General features: G+C 52.9%; 1 protein-coding gene across 6 annotated transcripts in view; it reads left to right on the top strand.

Annotated features, from left to right (window-relative positions):
• TARBP1 (TAR (HIV-1) RNA binding protein 1) overlaps positions 1-13,894 on the top strand; it is a 59,515-nt gene that overhangs the window by 40,736 nt on the left and 4,885 nt on the right. For 4 of the 6 annotated variants that reach the window (XM_053667872.1, XM_053667871.1, XM_053667870.1 and 1 more), the window contains exons 23-26: positions 1,106-1,192; positions 7,373-7,569; positions 11,450-11,531; positions 13,297-13,468. In XM_053667872.1, coding sequence (XP_053523847.1) covers positions 1,106-1,192; positions 7,373-7,569; positions 11,450-11,531; positions 13,297-13,468 — 538 coding nt within the window. Of the gene's footprint in view, positions 1-1,105; positions 1,193-7,372; positions 7,570-11,449; positions 11,532-11,753; positions 11,851-13,296; positions 13,469-13,894 lie in introns of those variants that run through there. The other 2 variants (XR_008392135.1, XM_053667874.1) reach the window with 2 other exon arrangements.

Raw genomic sequence — 13,894 nt, 5'->3', positions numbered from 1 at the left:
TCTTTCTTGCAGTGCTTCTCAGACCTGCGGCTTTGTTAACCTCGTCTGTCCTGTCTGCTCTTGGGCGGGTCAGGCTGCCTCTGGAATCCCAAGCTGCCCCGTCTCTCAGTCCCCAGTGATCCGGCTGTTTGTCTTCCCCTTTCACAAAGAGCTTTCAGGCCTTGTAAGTCCTCTTCAGATATTTTGCTGTGGACATCAGTCAGTGGTGTTCACTGTAAGGAAATACAGCAAGTTTGGCCCAGTGAGTCAAGGACAGACTGTGGACCAGCAGTGGGGGAGGAGGCGGTCAGCAGCTCGCAGAGGGCCTGGAAGGCCACCGGGATGCTGCTGGGATGCGGCCAGGATGCCGCAGAATCAGACTAGAAAACGGGAGCGAATGGGGGCGTGGTGGCTACTGCACTGCAGCCGTGGAGGCTGGTCCACCAAGCACACTCACGTCCCGTCCTCTCTTCATGGGGCTCGCACTGAACTCTGCCTCCGGCTCTCACCCTCCCTCACGGGCACACTCGGGCTTCCCAAGTGTCCTCCTTCCATGCTGGGCTTCCCCACCTCTTCCCCCACACCCTGAGCTGCCCTGAGTCTCTACAGTCTGCCTGGCATCCGTCAGGGTTTCATCCCAAACGACTATTTGGGGGAGGTTTCCAAATTCCACTCACACTCTCACGCAGGTTTCCCTCGTTGCTTTTCACACTCATCCGCAAGGCCCCACTTGATGTCTGAGCCCTGTCCCTGGAGTTCCCCAGGTCGCTGCCTTCGCCTCCCACTCACCTGTGTCTCTGTCTCGCTTACTTGCTCCCTGTTCTCTCCTCCCTGCTCCCCTCTGGCCGCTCCCTCTCATCCTGCGGCCTCAGCTCTCCTGCAGGGGGGCACCCCAGCCGCACCGCTCCCCTCACAGGAGTTCAGTTAGTACCTGGTAGTGTCTGCTGGTTGTTGTGTACACAGGTATTTGGCTCTGGGAAGTTGCTTTTCTGCCTTCGTTTTTAATCCCATATCCCCACCAGGCTGCGGCTGTTGGGGGGGGGGGTGACTGCCTCCCTCCTGGGCCCTGTGGGGTTGGCAGGACCACAGTGAGCCTCGAATGACTGTTCTCTTTGTCTGTTTTCAGGGGGAAGAACATCTGAAAACAAGCATTTGTACATTCTTATCAGTTTTGTCACATTTCGACATCATTACTCAAAATATTCCAGAAAAGGTGAGTTTAAATTGTAAGAAGAGTGTATACGTGACTGTCAAAATAGAATTTTATAGATCCAAACTAATTTTTGTAACTGTGGAGCGTTCCTGATGGTTTTTCAGTGTCTCCCCTTGCCTTCCACTCCCTGCCGGCGCACACACATGTAGACGTGAACGCACCGTGAGGTGTTGTGGCTTGTACACGTGGGCACTGAGGGGCGTACTGCGTCGCCAGACACCTTCAAGGGCAGTCTTTAGTGATGTTACTGTTAATTTTTGTTTTAGATTTTTTAAATTTATTTATCTTTAGAGGGGAAGGGAAGGCGAGAGGGAAAGAAATATCAGTGTATGGTTGGCTCTCATGTGTCCCCTGCTGGGAACTGGCCTGCAACCCAGGCATGTGCCCTGACCGGGAATTGAATTGCAAGATCCTTTGGTTCTCAGGCCCGTGCTCAATCCACTGAGCTACGCCAGCCAGGGCTATTACTATTAATTTTATACAAGTATTTAAGGGTGACTATTTAAATAGGACTTCTCCTATTGCATTTCACTGTTCCTGCCTGGTGTAGTTACTTCCCAAACACTCGTACCAAGGAACTTATGGTCAAAGTACCGAGAGCAGGTGGGTGGTTGACGGTTGATGAAAATGACCACCATCAGGGCGTGTGGAGGCCACACCCTTCCCAGGTTCTGGGCAACCTCTTCAGGGGGCTCCTAGGTAAGCAGATTAGCGGGGGCTGATCCTGGCTCATCACTGCAGCAGCTGCGAAGCATTTAGGAAACCTGCCAGGAAGGTTTCCAGGTAGATGCTGGATTGTTGCATCTGTGGAGAAGACAGGTCTGTTCAAAGCTTTAGGAGAAACTTGGTGTGTGAAATACGAAGTGTGTTTAGTGTTGAAAGTGAGTGAAATATGACGTGTTGTTTAGGGTTGAAAGTTTAGTGTTGAAAGTATAGGGGAAAATGGTTTTCTGGATTTCTCAGTGTGTGCTTGTCTTTAAACAGTGGTGATGCTCAAATGTAGTTGTTAGCCTGTTTTATCAGTCCTAATGGGCCTTTCTGCCCTCCACCTGTTAACCTCTGGAATTGCGATAATCTTCAAGTTGATGGTGTCCTACAGAGTCTGTCGTCCCGATGGCCGTGTGTCAGTTTCGAGAAAGCTGTAGCACCTGCTAACATTAAATGTTACTTCCCATTTTAAATATGCACGGAGAGGACTTTGCTTACCATCTGTTGAGAGAGGTGATAGACACACTGCATTATTGCTGGCACGTGTGGGAGACGGGGATTAAGAGCCGGGTTCAGTTTAGACAAATTCTGACAATGAGCCCATCTTAGGAGATGTCGGTTAGATCTGGTATGAACAACGTGGCATTCTTCAATTAAGCCCTTTTTTGTGCTTGCCGTATAGTAGATATTTTAGGTTTATTTTAAATGTTTAAAACATCCGAAAAAGCAGTGCTGATTAATGGAATAGAATAATCTCAATTTCAACATCTTCTGGGAAAAACAACATGTAAACTGAGCTACCACAGTGAAGACCGAGCTTTTTCACGTTGCGGGTCTCCATTTCCAATCCGTAGAGACAAGTGTGACTTGATGAATGAATGCATTTTTTCCTAAGACTTCTTGGAGACAGTCATGGGAGGCTTTCCGTTTTCTTCAGTGTGTGTGTCCTTTGTCACTTAACCTGTGCGTGCTGTCCCTGCTGTGCAGTCGGATAAACTTCCAACCTGCTGTCTGACAGGGCAGAGGTCAGGGTCCTGTGTGCGCTCAGGAAGTTAGGGGAGAAGGGCAGCCGCGGCACTCTGGTTGTGGGCGGCCGGGCGGCCAGTACAAGAGACGCTGCTGACCAGGCAGGACAGCACAGGCGCGCCCTGGGTCGGTGCCGTGGTTACAGGACTGCCCTCCCTACCGAGGATGGCCGTGGGTTTTCTTCGCTTAACAGGTAATATACACCCAGCGCCCAGGTCTTGGTTTCTAACACCATTCTTTCTTAGAAGGAACCAGGGCTCCTTGGAGAAATGGCAGATTCTAGAACTGGGGCAGAAAATAAGAAGAATTTGCAACGTCTAAACTTGCAACGTCTTGTAGTGCCAGGAAGTCAGGAAACGTTTTCCACACACATGCAGACATACACAGACACACACAGACACACCTAGGATGGGTTCCCAATGGCTGAGACGGAAACAGCTTGAGCAACACAGTGAGTAAAGTAATACTGGATTACAACCCAGAGTGTACAGTAAGTACCTGTGAGTCCACACTGATAAAAATAAATGGAGGGGTCGGTGAATAGATAAACCAGAGATGACAAATCTCCTGTGCAGAATTCTGGTAATTCACGCAGGCGTCCCGCCCCCCAGGAGAGGGAGGGGACCCCACCACTAGTGAGGCCGCACTGGGGACCTGTTTTCAGCGAGTGGAGGGCAGGTGTCGGGGGTGGTGGCCGCACAGTGGGGCCTGCCGCAGTAGTCAGTCCCCCTGGTGGTGGGTCCCCTCGGAGGGACGTGAGGAAGGTGGCGTCCGTGGTTCCCTCCCCTCACCACCAAGGCCCCCGTGGAATCATGGCCTGAACCCAGTCAGGGGCCAGTCTGCACAATCCCTGACCTCTGTGCCCCAGACCTGACTTGAGTCACAAGGAGAGTTTTAGACACTGTCACCACCAAGGGGAGGGTGGGGGCCTGGCTGGGACCCTGGGACAGGAGAAGGAGGCGAGGAAAACAGAGCAGAGCAGAATAAAGCCCAGACTGAGGAGTGAGGTTGTGAAGACTGGTGAGAAATCGGGGGTGGGAGGCACGTACCCCGGCACTTGGATGGCATATTCCTTCAGTTCCCTGTTACGTGACCTGCACAGACGCCGACTCCTGACTGTGAGTAACACGGCAGCACCAAGCGCTGTGAGAAGGGGAGGCTGGAAGGCCTGCGGCACACAGGGCGGCACCGGCCACCCCTGGGGACACGCTGGGGCTGGGGAGCCAGCGCCTCGGTCTGTCAGCACCCCTGCAGCCAGGCCTTCAAGTGGCATGCACCCGAGCGGCCTTAGGAAGGCAGTGTGGGGGGCGTGTTCTGTGGAGGCGGGCCCAGCTGGCATCCCCGTGTCTGGCGCAGCACTGGGCTCGTGTGGGTGGCGGGAGGCCCGGCCTGGCGTGGTCGGTGCCAGGGGCTCTTGATCCTGAGAGGGTGGCAGCCGGCTCGTGGCGTGGCTCCTGGTGGCTCAGCTGAGAGCCCAGTCTGCTCCTTCTGTGCTTCCTGAGATCTGTGAGGAAGGGCCGTGTCTGCCCTAGCAGCCCGGTCCTGTTTCTGCGGCTAAAATGTGACATTAAAATTCAGATATTTCTGAAAAAGTTAAAAAATAAGATTCAAATGTTTTTCAGAACACTGCCAGTCGCACCAGGAACAGCTGCGGGGAGGGGTGTGGGAAGGAGCTGATGAGGTCAGAAAGGGCACAGGAGGGACCCCAGGCGTGGGGGCTGTGCAGCATCCCGACCGTTGTGGTGGCTACACGGACTCACACGTGGTGACGCTGTCGGGAACGCAACACAAGTCCAGCGCACGCACACACAGACACAGCGACAAAGGAAACCGGGGAAACTGCAGCGGCATCAGTGAGCTGGGCGATGTCGCCGTCCTGGTGGTGCTGCCGTTTGCCAACATTTCTGTGATGGGGAGAGGCCTGAGCCAGGAGTACCGCCCGCCTGAGCTTGTTCTCGTTCTTGTGTCGCTGTCAACAGACACATTCAAGCAGGAGCCAGCATGCATAGTAGGAACGGACGGCAGGTGTATCTTTGAGCACAGATGAGCATGGAGCTGCAGGCGGGCACCCGGCTGCTCTGAGTGCCCCACGTGGAGGGGAGAAAGTTGTTGGTGTGTTAGTGAGTGTGCTCTACACACTTGAGCCGAGGCTACAGGTGGGCACCCGGCTAACCCGAGTGCGCCAGCTGTTGGGGTTCAGGGGCTGTATGCTTAGCCAGCCTCTAGGTGCCCCTCCTTCCACTCTTCTCTCAGCTAGTACAGCCCTTTGCTTAGTGAAGTTGCTGCAGAGGCTCCTTTCCCAGCAGAGTCTCGAGGACTCCCCTGCTCCTGCGCCGTCCCTGCTCGCGCTGTGCGGACGCCCGGCACTCTCATTGGACGGGGCTCCAAGCTGCTCAGCCAATGGGACACGTCTCCCTCCTTCTTACCTGTTTACTGCCTGTACTACTTCCCTGTACTACCAGGGAAACCGGACCATCTCTAAGGCTTGGGATCTCTGTATTGTCGCCTACAGTCAGCTCAAGAACAAGTTCAACTAGGAGAAGTGGCCATGGCCCACAGTCTGGGAACCGTAGGTGGGGGAGCCAGGGGTACGAACATGGCCCCCCACAGGGATGTGCCCCCCTGAGAAAATGAGGATGCCCAGCACAGAAGCTGGGGACACCGGCATTTAAAGGGGAGGAGATGGAGGAGCAGCCGAGGGCTGGGAGCCCAGTCTGAGGAGAGCAAGGTCAGGAGCTAAGGGCTTCATCCACGCACTGGGCAGCAGGGGGTCGCAGCTGAGTGAATCTGCTGCAGTAATGATGCCCCAGTGCTCCGGAGCCGGGAGAGTGGAGAGAGGTGCTCCAGTCAGGAATCGGAACACCTGGTTTTAACATGTTAGGGAGAAGAGCAGAGAGGTTTTATGATGAGGTCCGGGCATGGCTTTGGGCACAGAATGGGGGATTCTGGCTTTTATGTGATGGAGGAGGAGGAGGGACCGTCTGGAAGTCACACTGAAGATGGGGCAGGGGATGCAGCTGCTCTTGTGCCTTAAGAAGGTGGGACTGCTGGTTAGGAGGTCCCAGCCAGCCCCTGGGTGGAGAGGAGGAGGGGTTAGGAGGGAGGAGAGCTGTGAGGCCGGTCAGGGGAGGTAGCAGGGAGGACCCACTCAGTCTGGAGGTGAGCGGAGACCAGGTGGGTGGGGTGAATGGGGCTGGCGGCAAGGCCCTGTGGGGCGGGCGCTGTGATGAGGTCCCATTGGTTTTGCCTCCTCCCCCTCCCTCTTGCTAGCGTCTGTGCTTTCTGTGTATCTGTGATGCTCTAGGCTCCCAGGGTTCTGCAGGGGACAAACTCAGGCTTTGCCTGTGTCTCTGGTGGCCGAGAGAGAGATGAACGTGTCAGCCTGCCCCGCTCTCCGCCTCCTAGACTAGGGCTCAGGCGCAGCGTGTCACTCAGAAGCTGCCATCCTCTCTGCCGCTCCGGCGTCCCCCCTGCCCTCCCTGCCAGCCCAGTGAGCGCATTTTCTCCTCTGCACCGCTGCCCCTCTTAGCTGGGCCCCACTGGCCAACTCTGCCTGACCTGCTCAGCTGCAGGTGACGTTTGTCCAAGTCGTTCATCAGGTGGGATGGTTGTGTATGTGTTATAGTTGTGTGAGTGTGTGTGTTTATCTGTGTCCCAGCAGCGTCCTCGACGTGCTGGCGGGACTGTGGCCTTTGGTAAGTGTCGAGGATGTGTTGAAGATGTGTTGGAGAAAGGAGGGTAATAAAAAGGATTGTGCACATCCATGGTCCGCCCCCAGAGAAAGCGACATGGTGGTCTTCAGTCTGTTGGTACAACCTCCCTGTAGGCTGCCACTTGGTGGGAGCAGCGAGGGGGCGCCTGACTGTGCGTTAGACATTGGAGCCCATCCGAGTCCACATCAACATGTCCCTTCCCTTCGCTCTCAGCCGAGCTGTGTTATTTTACAATCCGGGACTGGCACTGCGTGACCTCCCCAGGCTGCACCCTCACGGGAAAGGACCGGGGAGGCTTAAACTCTGTTGCTTTTCTTCCCACCTTGCTTCCCACGTTGCTTTTACTCCCTGCCACCCTGAGGTGCTCTGTGGGTGCAGGGTCCCAACACGGAGGGACCCTGGCTGTGGAAGTGCCTCCAACTTCACGGAAAGCGGGGCTCCTGAGGGGATCCGACGTTTCCAGCCCAAACAAGCTGGGGGTGGGGTCACAGAGCAGTCAGCCTGAAAGCCCCCGCCCGCCCGCCTTGCACGGGTCTGGGAGATGGGGCACCACTGCAGCAGCTCGGGCAAAGTGCTGGGGGTTTTCTCTTGGGGACTGCGATGCCAGTGCGCCCCCAGGAAGAGGTGGGGAGTCCCACTAATGTGAGTGTGGGGACGTCAGTGCTGACCTTGTCCTCTGTCGTGAGTCGGGGGCGAATGGTCCACGTGAAGAACTGCCCTCCTCTCTTTGCAGAAGCCCCTCCTGAAGCGGGCCCTTGGCGTCGTGCTCCGGTGGGGCCTCAGCCACAACTTCAGTGTCCGGCTGTATGCGCTGGTGGCTCTGAAGAAAATCTGGGGCATGTGTAAGACGTGGCAGGTGGATGATGTAGATGCCATGATGCCTGTGATCGAGTCCAGCCTCAGTCAAGTGGAGAATGTGCACGGAGCAGGGTAAGGCGCAGGGCAGGGGACTGTGGCCGGCAGTGTCCTCCTGGTGGCACAGGGGACAGCTCGTCACAGGCGCCCCATCTCAGCTCATCGTAACGTCATGTGGATGAGGCAGAGCTGACGTGGCCCAGTGTGATGCAGCTCAGTTACATTTCGGATGGTTGGCGGCTCCGTCTCGACCTGCTGAAACACACTGCTGTGGGTGGCACGGGGGGTGGGCCTGACCCCGGGTCCGTAAAGCCGCTTCTCAGGGGAGGTCGCCGCACATGCAGGCCCGAGTGTCCTGTCTCTGGGCTGACTGCCTCGCCTCCAAGGTGGTGCTCTTCCACTTCGTCAGTAGTGCTGATCGTCACCATCCGGGAGTGCCAGGTTTCTCACTGCAGGGGCCCAGGCGGCAAGAGTCCACTACCAGGTCGCCCTTCGCACGGTCGGAAGCACTGACTTACAGAAACCAATGGGTGGAGGCTGGAAGCAGCAGGTCAGACATACCAAAGAGTGTTTGGAAAACCAGCAGCACGTTGCCGTCAGCCTTTGCCTTGACCAGCAAGTTAGCACACGGTACAGACAGGCCGCCTTGTGAGTCACGACCAAGCCTCGTGGGGTGCACGGCCGAGCTACCTCCGTGGCCATGCACTGTAGCCCTCTACCCACCTACTGTTTTTTTTTTTCAAGATTTTATTTATTTATTTATAGAGAGAAGGGGAGGGAGGGAGGCAGAGAAACATCAATGCGAGAGAAACATTGCTCAGTTGCTTTTCATACACGCCCTGACTGACCGACTGGGGACCAAACCCACAACCCAGGCATGTGTCCTGACTGGAAATTGAGTCGGCCTTTTGCTTTGTGGGACGATGCCCACCCAACGGAGCCGTAATCATCTGGGCCCACCTTCCCTTTCACTACAGTTGTTGAAAAGAGGCACTGTGGTGATTAGTGGGGAGGGAGGGCAGGTTTGGGGCTCAGTTCACCAAACACCCTGAAATACAGTTGCATGCGGTAGACGGGAGGGGACCAGATGGGGAGGCGTGTTAGGTGGGGGCAGGACAAGCTACAGACGAGGGGTGAGGAGCAGGGACGGTGAGCTGCTCCGACACGTCGTGCAGACTGCAGGACTCGGCCTTCGGTGCAGGGCCGGGCAGTCCCCGAAACCAGGAATTCCCGGGGCGTGGCCCACAGCTCCTGACTTCCCAGGTGTGTTCTGGCTCCTGGAGCTCTGGCTGTCTGTCAGGCGCCCTGCCACGCCTCCTTCCGTCTCGGTGTGTGGGGGCGCACACACCGATCACTACTTATTACATTTTCTGAATGCTTGGTTGAAGCCGTTCACGGGAGTAGATTCGGACATTACTGTTTTTCAGGATAGTGTGTGTATTATGCAATAAGCCAAACTCAAACTGCAGAAGTTGCTCCTAATCCTACTTTAATGTACAGTTTTAGTGAAATTGTATTTTTACAGTACACATTCCTCCCTTTGAGTGGGGACTTGAGGGGATTCTTACCGTGCAGATAGGGTCTGTGCGTCAGTATGTATTTCTCTCTGGGACCATTCATCACTTATTGTTTGGTACTGCCATATCTTAGTGGGTTGTTGATCCTGCTCAAAATTCTTCATAGCTGTGTTTTAATTTTTTTAAAAATATTTATTTTTAGAGAATGGAGAGAAACATCAATGTGTGGTTGCCTCTCACACACCCCCAAATGGGGACCTGGCCTGCAACCAGGCATGTGCCCTGACTGGGAATCGAACCGGCGACCCTTTGGTTCACAGGCTGGCACCCAATCCACTGAGCCACACCAGCCAGGGCTGTGTTTTGTTTTCTACAAACAATTAGCTCAGCTCATATTTTTTATTAAGCAGTAAAACACTGTTCTGTGAAACAACCTGTTCTTTTTACGGTCTCAGTACCATGCAGTACAGACAACCAACCAGAGTGGGCAAGCCTGGCGGGACGCGGCTCTTGGCCAGCCAGCGCCCCAGCATCGGCTCTGTGACAGGCACGGGCTGGGGACTGGAGGCCAGCGGCAGGCAGACATGTGGTCTGTCTCTTCATGGAGTTCAGTCAGGTGGAGATGGACATCAGATAAATAATCACACCAATTAAGAAAAGGTCTGACTCAAGGAGAGTCCTCCAGAGGAAGTCTTGGTTTGGTGGGAAGGCACAGACTGCTGACTCCGGTTTGGTGTGAGCTGCAGTCTGCAGGGTGAGCAGGACTGACTTCTGGGCCAGAGAGTGCTGGGGACCCCTGGGGGTGGGAAGTATGGCTGTGCTCCCAGGTGACAGAGAGGGTGACTGGGGGAGGGCAGGGCAGGCCTTGTGGGCCTTCTGAGGAGCAAAGAGGGAAGCCCCCCGAAGTTCACGCCCAGTGACATCACCCAGCTTGCAACGTGGAAAGTGTGAGGAGCGGACTGGGGGCTGGCAGGAGGAGAGTGGGAACGGAGCTGTGAGCTGGGTGAGCGTGGGGTCGGCGCACAGGCTTGTGGGAAGGAGGGAGAGCCCAAGGGCCCCACAGGGCCTGGGGCCATTTCAGTGGTGCCCTTCGGAGACAGAACCAAATTAAAATGAGGCAAAGAGGTGGGACCCTTTGTTCTTCTTCATTAAATCCTGTGACAGGTTCATCGGTGTTTTTTTCTTTACTTGAACATTTGAAATAATTTGTCTTTTTTTAACAAGTGGGCGATGAGGAAAGTAGAACACTGCCAAGTTGGGTGGTGATTATCGAACCATCTCTCTGTGAAGTGTGGGAAGAACAGTAGTTGGAGGTGGGCATGCTGTCAGAGGAGGGCCTTGGTTTTATTTTTGATGAGCTTAGTGGTGTCAGGGAGCTGAGCGTGGCAGACAGGTGCCCTGGAAACAAGCCTGTCTGCCGCCCTGGCTTTCTCTGCCCCCCACCATCCCCAAAGCCGTTCCTCCCAGACACAGGGGCCTCTTCATCCGCTCTTCCAGTGTGCACCTGGGCCTCAGTTACCTCCCGATGGGCACTGTGGGCTGGAGGAGAGGCTAGGAGGACAGGAAACTTCAGGAGGAGGGGCATGGAGCGGAGTCCCAGGTGGGGATCTGGAGCCCACCCAGGGGTGCTGTTCTTGCAGGAGACTCTTGAGAGTGAAGGGAAAGAGGACGGGTGCGGAAGGAGGGGGCAGGTCCCTGTCCCTCACCCGGAGAGGTGGGAGGCATGGCTGTCTGCCCTGCTGTCCAGCAGCCGTGAGGGGCTGGGCACTCCGGGGACTCCTGGCTATTGATCGTGAAGTGAAACTGGAACCTGCCAGGCATGTTGAAGTATTTTTATCCTCACCTCTTTTGCCTTTTTAAATATGACAGATGGGTTAAGAATTCAAGAGCTGCTCACATTACGTTTGTTCGGTTTATGAAAGTTGATAAGTTTGGCTATGTGTTGTGAATTTCATGGTAGAATTTCACATAACGGTTTTCTCTCCTGAAAAAGGCTCTCCTGCCAGAGACCTAAGGGTCGCAGCCCAGAGTTCTCACAGCGTCCCCATTCAGAACTCCTTTCCCCAGCACTTTGGCGGTCTGCCCGGTAGCTGCTCTGTGTTGTCCCTTCGCTGTCTGTTTGGCCAGCACGCTCGCTGGAGCCCAGGCCTCTGCGCAGCCTGCTGGGTTGGCCCCTGCACGTTTAGTGCAGCCCTGGGTCACAGGCTCGTCGGATCGGTATTTGCTGTAGGACTCTGAGGTGTCTGCTTCTGCGTTCCATTTTAAAAGATCCAACGTAGCGTCAGTTTTTAAAGTCGGTTGATTGTGGAGATGTGGGTGTACAAACCTTAGGATAAAATTCACAGTATTTTCCATTTGTTCTAAATTGTGCAGCACCTCTGTCAGATAGCTGACCTTTCCCTTTTGTCTGCACCTCACACCATATCTCCAATCCTTAGGAACGCTAAGAAGAACTGGCAACGCATCCAAGACCATTTCTTTTTTGCAACATTTCACCCACTTGAGGATTACTGTCTGGAGGTGAGCGGACCACTGAGTACACACTCTGTCCTGCACACTTAATCTGACACTCCCTTCCTGCCGTAGGTGTTGAAGGTGATGATGGGCCTAATCCTCCCCTAGCTGGCAGACTTCACCTTAACACTGTCAAGTTTAATTGTGTCACTTCATGCAGATGACTTGCTTGCATTTCACTCTTTTTCAATGATGACTGGCTAGTCATTTTCACTCTCTGTTTCTCAGGCAGGGTCGGGCTTGTAAACACTGGAAGGGGGAATATTTAACTCTGTACGAAATCTGTTCTGACATTAAAAGGAAATGAGTGAGAACATTTGTGCAGGTGAGATTTTGCTGTAATGAATCCCACTGTTCACAAGAAAACAAAAAGATCCACTGTTCCGTTCATTGCCTTTCTAGGTTCTCAGGTGACTGAAACTGCATAGCAAATGATACACCACTTACCAAATGTACTGGTGTACTTTCAGAATCATCAAAATGACGATTACAACTAGCGTATAAATCAATTAACTTATCTAAATTACTAAAATTTGTAGAAATTGTATTAACTCCCTTTGAGTTGAAATACTAGACCTCGTTCTTTTTATCTAAAGAATTTGGAAGTATCAGTATCTTTAGCTACTGTGCACAAGTGAATTATTTTGGTGGATTACTAATAAGCTGGCCTTTAAAAAATACAGATCTGGATATTGTGAGATACTTGTCATAGAACATTATTACTGCGCACTTTCTGTTGCTTCATCTCAGAAATTGTTTAAGGTTTCTCGGGTACTTTAGCCTGCTCTGCTCTGTGTCCCTGAGTGCCCAGAACGCACTGTTCGGCCTCTCTCTGAAGGGGTCTGTAGTGACCCTCCAGTGTGCGGTCAGCCCTCTGTCCAGTCCTCCACAGGAGTAAGTCCCTCGCTTTCCTCTTCCCCTGCCTTGGCCTCACTTGCACGTCGTACCTCTTTTGTTCTTCATTTGTGATATGAATCACAACTACAGGTGTCAGTAAAGTCAATGCTGCTTAAGAATTCTTTTTATGCGTGTGTAGCTATATTAGTACCTGAAGATCCAGTAGCGATCATGCTCAAGTTTACACAGATATTGCATGAAGAAAACCGTGTTCATTCATATTCATTCTAGACTTATGTGAAGACTTGCATGTTGTTCTACATTTGTTTCATTTTAAACTCTTATTACTTGTGCTTCTGCTTCTTATGTGCCTGCTCACCTTTGGAGATTTTTTTGGTTTCAGTTCTCATAGGTAAGGATTGTTTATGTGATGACTAAGTAGTTACTGTTTATTGTGCAGTGTACCAAACACATTTTTTCACGTGCTGGTTTAACCTGATTTTATCCATACTGTACAAGTGAGGAAGTTGAACCCAAGAAAGGCTAAATGTCTTCAACTTCAAGTACATCAAAAGAGCTTGAACTTGAGTGCTTGTGGAAAAGCGGTGATCACTAGGCAGCATCATTCCAAATGCTGATCAAGGCCAGTGTTTCCCAACCCGATTTGCCTTCGTGAGAGCACAGCGGTTTGTTACACACACGTGGGGACAGCAGAGGGGAAGAGCTGCCTGTGCTCAGGGGTCTCCTAAGTTAAGCCCCCAGTTTCTTAGAGAAGACAGTGCATTGTATAGATAGTTGCTACAAGATAGGAAGTATGCAATTTCATCAGATATAGTTTGGGAAACTACATTAGTAATAATAAGTTGCATTTTAAACACGTATTTCTTCGTCATTCTTAAGGGAAAAAATTTAGATTTTACAACTTTCTTTCCAGACCATATTTCACATCCTTCCACGCCTCTCAGGCCTTGTTGAGGAGGAGTGGATCGCCATAGACAAGTTCACCAGGTTCACTGACCTTCCTCCGGCTGCTGGGCTTCAGGGCTACCTGTGCCAGACTCGGCTCCGTGAACTGAGGCCAGGTGACTGGGCTCAGCAGGACATAGGTAAAAGGAAGTTTTGTTTTACTCTTCCCACTGTGGACTTGCTTAGGTTTATAAAGTCAGAACAACAGGTGTTGGTAATAGGTTTTCATTGATGTTGTGAACTCTGCTCCTCCACTTAGGGAAGAGACAGTGGAAAAACGTGGTATGACTTTGACTAGAACTTTTAGGTGACCATTGGCTTTGCCATAAAAAGCAAAAGGGAGCCTGATCTGCTTCATCATGTAAAGCTAGTGGCCAATTATGACATTTCTAGTTCCATTCAGTAATGAAGCAGAGACTGTGACTTGAGTCCCTCCTGGTCTGGTTGGACGTCAGCTCACCTGTTACCCTTCCTTCCTCCAGCCCCACTAGGACCGTCCCTCCCCTGCTGCTCTCCTCCTCCCCTGTCCAGCCAGGGGCCTAAAAAGTCCAAGGATTAAGTCCCCA

Source organism: Artibeus jamaicensis, unplaced genomic scaffold (genome assembly GCF_021234435.1).
Source record: "Artibeus jamaicensis isolate MK-2021 breed Jamaican fruit bat unplaced genomic scaffold, CSHL_Jam_final contig_473, whole genome shotgun sequence".
In the NCBI taxonomy this organism is placed as follows: Eukaryota; Metazoa; Chordata; class Mammalia; order Chiroptera; family Phyllostomidae; genus Artibeus; species Artibeus jamaicensis.
Note: the sequence above shows the minus strand (reverse complement) of the source record. Positions and strands in the feature narration are given on the sequence as shown.